The 8102-nt window shown below is 39.0% G+C and overlaps 1 protein-coding gene across 9 annotated transcripts in view; it reads left to right on the top strand.

Moving 5' to 3' along the window:
* LOC111525784 (leucine-rich repeat-containing protein 37A3-like) overlaps positions 1-8102 on the top strand; it is a 510962-nt gene that overhangs the window by 482673 nt on the left and 20187 nt on the right. For 8 of the 9 annotated variants that reach the window (XM_031934367.1, XM_031934369.1, XM_031934368.1 and 5 more), the window contains 4 exons: positions 930-1001; positions 3794-3865; positions 6668-6739; positions 7372-7452. In XM_031934367.1, coding sequence (XP_031790227.1) covers positions 930-1001; positions 3794-3865; positions 6668-6739; positions 7372-7452 — 297 coding nt within the window. The remainder of the gene's footprint in view (positions 1-929; positions 1002-3793; positions 3866-6667; positions 6740-7371; positions 7453-8102) is intronic. The other variant, XM_031934364.1, reaches the window with a different exon arrangement.

Genomic DNA, 8102 nt, shown 5'->3' with positions numbered 1-8102 from the left:
TCCTTGAGTTGTGGAGATCAAGGAAAGCTATATGGATAAGCTAAAACTTTACTTGGGTCTTAAAGACTAGCTATAATTTGTTAAACAGAAAAAAAAATGGGAGTACAGTCTAGGCAAAGGCATGGCTACAGGTATGGTTGGAATTTAGTAGACCAATCTGGCTGCAAAGAATTAGGTGAGGGAGCAATGCAGATATGATTATGTAAAACCTTGACTATCAGCTACAGGAGTTTGAAAGTTACACAGTGAGGTGTGGAAAGCCATTGAAAGTTTCCAAGCCAGAGAGGTTAAATTACTAAAACAGGAGAATTATTTTATTTTGTTTTTTGCTTTATGTTCAAGTGTAGACATGCAAAGGATTATTTTCGAATCCATATGTAGAGCGCCCAAAAGGAAAAGCTTATTTCAGGGAGACAACTTAGAAAGGTCTTGCAAAACGTAGGAGTAAAGTGTGAAGGGGCCAAATCAGATTGGTTGTAATAAGAGTGGAAAGAAAAAGCCTAGGATGTTTCAACAGAGGGCAAAGCTTTGGTGCTACCTGGCATAGGGTTTCTTTCTGCTTATTTATTGATAGTGATAAGCTTTTGCCTATTTTTCTGTTGAATTATGTACCATTTTTGTGTTGATTTGTAGGAGTTTGTTTAGACACATAAGTGCTTTTTGATAAAATACTTACATTCAAAGTAATTAACTGGCACTGTCTGTCCAAGAGATGGGATGGATAGGAAGTTAAGCTTCCGGGAGATGCCTCATCATTTGTGCCAGTGGCCCCACATTGTTTCTTGATGAATTGCGCAAACAGGGAAGCTGATAGCTCTGGTGTTATTTTCTGTAACTGAATATCCCCGACAAGGTTGCCACGATTCTTTTACTTATCCTGTTCATTCTTTTCCTACCTATTCAAGGATATAAACTGTGTTTCTTCACAGAAATTTCCAAGGAAACTATATTTCTCACATTGATGGAAATGTATGGAAAGCATACAGTTGGACCGAGAAACTGTGAGTATATTCTCTCTGAATATGACAGAAAACTAACTGCATTGTAAGATCCTTCTCAGTCCAGAATTTTGAGGTCAATACCTCTGAAAAAAGATATTTCCCTTCCATTCCCCAAATCAGCCTCTGTTGATTGCAATCCTATGGTTATTTTAAAATTAAATTTGGTAGGCTCTCTTTAAGAGGCAACTTAAATTTCTTTATCATACAAATAATACATGATTATATTCTCTTTTTTCCTCTTTTATTTTCAGAGTCAGGATATTACTTTGTCCCCCAGGCTGGAGTGCCGTGGCACAATTACATTTCATTGCAGCCTTCACCTCCCAGCCTCAAGCGATCCTTCCACCTCAGCCTCCCAAGTAGCTGGGACCACAGGTGCATGCCACCACGCCCACCCAATTTTGTATTTTTTGTAGAGACAGGGTCTTCCCCTGCTGCTTAGGCTGGTCTTGCACTCCTGAGCTCAAGTTCTCCTCTCACCTTGGCCTCCTAACATCCTCATATTACAGGCATGAGCCACTACCCCCAGCCCAATTCTATTTTTAATGTATAAAAATGCAATAACAGTTATAACAAAAACCCTCCTTGTGCCCTACTCCCTCATCCCTGAGGTAATGCTACTCTGCATTTAGTATACATGCTTCCAGAGTTTTTCCCATTTGCCTACATACATATTTACATAAAGCAAAATGGATTTGTTGTGTGGTTTGAAAAATCTTTTTTCTTTACATAAATGGTAACGTCTTGCAATTTGATTCTTTCACTTCATGATATGCCTTAGATTTCTTTCCTTCCCAGTACTCAGACGATCACCCCATTCATTTAAACTCCTGCATCATCCATAGCCTGGATGCATCATGGTTTATTTAATAATTCTCCCATTGATGAATATTTAGATTATGCTTACTTTTCTTGTTACATGCATTGCTGCAGTGAAATCCCTGTACATGCTTCTTTGTGAACATGGGCAAGTATTCCTGTAGTATAGATATCTAGAAATGGAATTGTTGAAGTGAAGACTATGTAGATATAAAATTTTAATTGCCCTCAAAAATGTTGTGCCAACTTACTCTAAGTTGGAAAATACCCAGCAGTGAAAAGGTGTGGAGAGATGACATCATTCATTTCCCCCACACCTTTTCACCGCTGGGTATTCTCCAACTTTTTGTTGACGTTATGGATGAATAAAAGGGATTCCACCTAAATTTGAATTTTTCTGATTACTCATGAATTTAATTAAATATCATTATATGTTTATGGAACATTTGTGTTTCTTCTCTGAGTTTTCTATCCTTTGTTCTTTTTCCTGTTGAATTGTTTCATCCTTTTCTTACTGATTTATAGAAGGAATTGATTTAGACACAAATGATTTTGGAAAAATGCTTATATTCGAAGTAACTGGCATTTTTCACAACAGTTTGTGTGTCACATTACCAGTTCAACTTATATAGACAAGCCATACATGAGTTCTAAATTAAAAATAAAACACATGCTAGGTGCGGTGGCTCACGCCTGTAATCCCAGCACCTTGGGAGGTCTAGGCGGGTGGATCACCTGAGGTCAGGAGTTTGAGACCAGCCTGGCCAATATGGTGAAACCCCGTCTCTACTAAAAATGCAAAAATTAGGCAGGTGTGGTGGTGGGTGCCTGTAATCCCAGCTACTTGGGAAGCTGAGGCAGGAGAATTGCTTTATTTATTTTTTGAGACCTAATTTTGTTCTTGTCGCCCAGGCTGGAGTGCAATGGTACGATCTTGGCTCATTGCAACCTCCACCACCTCCACCTCCCGGGTTCAAGCAATTCTCCTGCCTCAGCCTCCCGGGTAACTGGAATTACAGGTGCCCGCCACCATGCCCAGCTAATTTTTATATTTTTAGTAGAGACAGGGTTTCACCATGTTGACCAGGCTGGTCTTGAACTCATGACCTCAGGTGATTCACCTGCCTTGGCTTCCCAAAGTGCTGGGATTACAGGTATGAGCCACCATGCCAGGCCAGAGCTACATTTTAAAAGCAAGACAATTATTACAAAAGTCAGGATAGTTGTTACCTAATTTGGGTTAGAGAGAGGGATTTGATTGGAAAGGGGCACACTGGGGCTTCTGGGATGCTAGCAATGTTCTTTTGTAACAATATGGGTATCTCCTTTTTAATTGTTAAACTGAATATTTGGCCAGGTGAGGTGGCTCATGTCTGCAATCGCAACACTTTGGGAGGCAGAGACAGGAGGATCACTTGAGCCAGGAGTTTGACACCAGTCTGGGAACAGAGTGAGACCCTGTCTCAGAAATTAAATTAAATGAAATACAAAGAACATTGATGACCTGTGCACTTTCTGCACATGGTAGTTCTCACATTTTTTTTGATGGGGGAAAAAGGTTGAATGGCTTCACTTGCAGCCCTGACATGGTTCCATGTGGGGCTTTCATAATAAGGTTTGGGAAAAGAGGAGGAAATGGAGGTTCTGCTGATCTTGGTACCACCCAGAGGTGGATTCTAACAGGGACTTTGGGATCTAGAGAGGAGGCAGTTTGGTGGGAAGAGTGGGTAGGGGTGTGCTTGTGTGTGTGTGTGTGCGCGCTTTCCTGTGTGTGCGTGTGTGTGTGTGTGTGGTGGTGGACAGAGATGGACACAACAAGGAAAATGTAAGGAAAGGTTTGAATGAAAGCAGAGCAGATACCACCGTCTTGAAATGACCATGACCCAGCTTTCCCCCACATGCAGGACATAGTCCTGTGTGGCAAATAGTTGTACTTTGCATTTTAATCTAGAAATGACTTTTTCATTTTCCAGAAATCTCAGTGAAAATTATTTGACTGAATTACATAAGGATTCATTTGAAGGCCTGCTATCCCTCCAGTATTTGTAAGTAAGTTAATCACATTTATAAGTTTTTAGTCATATTATCTGTAAAATGAATAAGGGGTTCAAATTAGATAATCTCTAAGATTTCTTCCAGCAATAAAATTCTGCAATTCTGTAGGTTTGTATAGGGTCTCAGCCCATCTCTAGCATTAGCTATGTCCTATGCATTTTCAGTTTTTAAATTATATAGACAAAATGCAGACAGAAAAAAGTTTCACATGGTAAGAAGATCTGAGCAGTGACTGACACTCATATGAACCTTGTTTTATAAGGGTTCACACACCATCTTCTTCTATTCAGTCTACAACCAATAGATCAAATCTAATCTATGGTCTATTTTTAAATAGCCCATTAAGTTAAGAATGGTTTCTGCATTTTTAAAGGACTGTGAAAGTAAAAGAAAAGAAAGAGAAATATGTGAGAGATCATATGTGGCCCACAAAGCCTAAAATATTTACTGTCTGACTTTCACAAAAAAAGATTTGAAAAAATTAGTTGAGTAGGATGAAAGGAATTAAAGTTAACTTCAGATTGTTACCTAAAGGAGAAGAAAATATAGACCACCTACATTTATCTGAACATCATTAATCCAGAAATTTTTGGTAATTTAATATGAATTAAAATAACATTAAATATTAAAAATCAGCTGAATTGTATAAATAATAGATCAAGAATATTAAGCTACCAACAGAATAGACTAGTATTAAGGATTTCATTTCAAGAATTGTTATATGAAAACAGATGTTTAAAATGATGGTTAAGTGGTAGAGCTAGAAATGTTTACACTAAGAAGCATACCAGAAATGCCCCTAACTCTTCACCAATTACAAAATAACTGTCTCCCCAGCCCTGTTACCAAGAAAGGGATACCCACATAGTATTTCTGTCTGTTTAGAGACAAGAAGATACTATGTTCATTGCTATGGAAGCTTGATTCTTATCCTTTGTCCATAGAGGTGTGTATGTCGTTAATCCTTATTAAGCTCATTAGTGATGCTGTTTTGCAAACAGATTCTTTCAAATGTAGAGGAATTAAGGCAAGTGGATATAAAGACCCTCAAGTGGATGCCAAAGTGCTACAGTGGCTGTAAAGTAATAAAACTACATTTCCTTTAAAATAGTCATTTTCCTTCTACTCCCCCAGCTATTCATTTATTTAACAAATATTTGAATTTGCTTTATTTCCATGTGTCAGTTTTAAACATGGTGGGCAATGCAGATGAGCAAAACCTAGTCCATGCTTGCAAGGAGTTTATGCTCAGAAGAAATGGTATAAAAAATAACTACATTAAAAAGAAGAAATGGATGTGGGCATGAGGAGGGATACATTGTTTCTGGAGCATAGAAAAGGGAAAAAGGCCTTCAGTCTGGACCCAGGAGGATGTTACTAGAACAATGCCGTTTGAATAGGACTTTGAAGGGCCATTGTGTAACATCAGACAGACATCTTAGGGAAAATATTCTAAACTTGCAAAAGGAAAATGGGAGAAGGGCAAATCACAGGAAAGTATTCGAGGAATGCCATGAGTACCTGTAGAATACAAGGAGGGAGAGTAGGACATTGGAACCAGATCTTCTAGGGCTTTGAATGCCCAGCTGAGGAGCCATCATGGGGAACCCTGTTACTGCAGCAGTGCTGTAGATAGATCTGCATCACAATCACTGAGAGGTGCCTTAGAACTCAGTTCCGGACTCCGCCCTCGTGGTTACTGATTCAGTTGGTCTAGAGTGGGACCAAGAATTTGCATCTTCAGTAATTTCCCAGGAAATGCTGGTCTTTGCAAACCGCTTGTGGAGAGTTTATCTGATGACTGTGTGCAGGATAGTTTAGGAAGGGAGAGACTAGAGATGGAGACATCAGCCAGACAGCATTACACCATCCAGGTAAAGAGGGAGGGACAAGCCCCATCACTGTATAACTGAAGAAATTGCTTTCATGAAGTATTAATGCAATATAAAACCAAAAATGAGTTTCTATTAATATGATAGAAATTGATTCTATGAATATGATTTGAATTAGTTCAAAGTTATGTGTTAGTTAAAGGGGTAACTTCCTTTCAAATGATGTGAAAGTATGTGTTTTATTTCTTCTGATATTGAACTGGCTTAGGAAAACAGACCTAAACTAGGAAGGTGTATAAATGTGAGACTATGACCGGGTGCGGTGGCTCAAGCCTGTAATCCCAGCACTTTGGGAGGCCGAGACGGGTGGATCACGAGGTCAGGAGATCGAGACCATCCTGGCTAACCTGGTGAAACCCCATCTCTACTAAAAAATACAAAAAACTAGCCGGGCGAGGTGGCGGGCGCCTGTAGTCCCAGCTACTCGGGAGGCTGAGGCAGGAGAATGGCGTGAACCTGGGAGGCGGAGCTTGCAGTGAGATCCCACCACTGCACTCCAGCCCAGGTGACAGAGCGAGACTCCATCTCAAAAAAAAAAAATAAATAAAAGTGAGACTATTTTTTTTTTTACTATTAGAAACTATATATAAAAACTTTGAGCTCATAATCTAGGATTTGATGAGACTACAAAAGGGCATCTAATCAAGTCTGCTGCTCTCAGGAAAAATTAATTCCAAAGTCTATTAAGATGTATATTCTATTTATGAAAACCATGAAGGTGAGACTCTAGGAGAGGTATGGGCAGGGTTAGGGGCTCTGGAAAGTTCAAACACAAGTCGAGACATTTAGAGTTGAGATGAAAAATGTGTATTCAATATTATTCTAAACTCTTGCTATTATTCATACTAATCAACCTCTAATAACTAATCAAGGCAATATTTTCCTTTTACTTTTTCCTAGAGATTTATCCTGCAATAAAATACAGTTTGTTGAAAGACATACATTTGAATCACTACCATTTTTGCAATATATGTAAGTTACAAATATAACTTGATTACATTTGAAATTTTTATAAAACTTAATTATAAACCTCTTTGAAATATGATTAAAATTTTACCAGTAGGAAGCTACTAAAATTATATAGCAAATCGTTTTTGTCTCTAGCAAAGATTAGTGTGAGAATTACAAAGATCATAGTGAATCATGAGAGAGCAGTGGTTCTCAACTGGTGTGATTTTGTACTCAGGTGACATTTGGTAATGTCTGGATACAGTTTTGGTTGACAAAACTGTGGGTGTGCTCCTGGCATCTAGTGGGCAGAGGCCAGGGATGCTGCTAAACATCCTCCAAGGTACAAGACAAATGCCCACAGCAAACAGTTATAGAGTCCAAAATGTCGATGGCACTGAAGTTGTGAAATCCTGTTCTAGAGAAATAAAGATCACTTATCACAGGTATTTACTGAGCATTCACTGTTTTGCAGCTAATACACCACATGTGCAATGCTAAAGTATAAATCATAAGCCAGTATCTTCCACAGTGAGATTTCCTTAGTGCATAGGGAAAGGATTAGGGTTATGTTCCATCCTATATAAATTAGAATCACAGCAAATGATAAATGTTCTGAATTTTTTTTTTCTTTTGGCTTGTGTCTTCTTTTGTAGAAATCTTCGTTGCAATTTACTCACAGAACTGAGCTTTGGAACATTTCAGGCCTGGCACGGAATGCAGTTTTTATACAAGTTGTAAGTGAAATAGAAGATGAATACATGTAAACAACTATTTATGTATAAAAATACATACAGTTATTGGTTAGCTGGGTATAATCCCATTATGAACTCTGAAAAGTATGTCTTAAGATCCATTCATTTTTCTCAAACGGGGAGACTAAGGTACAAAGAGGCCAAGAGACGTACATAGCTTATATATGACCTGCTCTGCTTGTGCTAGTTCTGACCTTTGGCATGGGCAAGAAAAGGCATCAAACAAGTGACCCTCAAATTAGCCTTGTTGCTGGGTGGGGTGGCTCAGGCCTGTAATCCCAGCACTTTGAGAGCCACATGTTCTCACTTATAAGTGGGAGCTATACATTGAGTACATATGGACAAAGAAAGGAACAACAGGTACCGGGGAGCTGTTGTTCCCGTGGCAGGTGGGAGGAGGGTGAGAATCAAAAAGCTACCTATTGTGTACTATGCTTATTACCTGGGTGACAAAATAATCTGTACACCAGACCCCTGTGACATGCAATTTACCTGTATTAGAAACCTGCACGTGTACCCCTAAACCTAAAATAGAAGTTACAAAAAATAAATGAAGGCTGGGAGTGGTGGTGGCTCATGCCTGTAATCCCAGCACTATGGGAGACCAAGGTTGGTGGATCACCTGAGGTCAG

Source organism: Piliocolobus tephrosceles, chromosome 16, assembly GCF_002776525.5.
Source record: "Piliocolobus tephrosceles isolate RC106 chromosome 16, ASM277652v3, whole genome shotgun sequence".
Taxonomy (NCBI): domain Eukaryota; kingdom Metazoa; phylum Chordata; class Mammalia; order Primates; family Cercopithecidae; genus Piliocolobus; species Piliocolobus tephrosceles.
The sequence above is the reverse complement of the archived record's forward strand: the minus strand, read 5'-3'. Positions and strand labels throughout refer to the sequence as shown.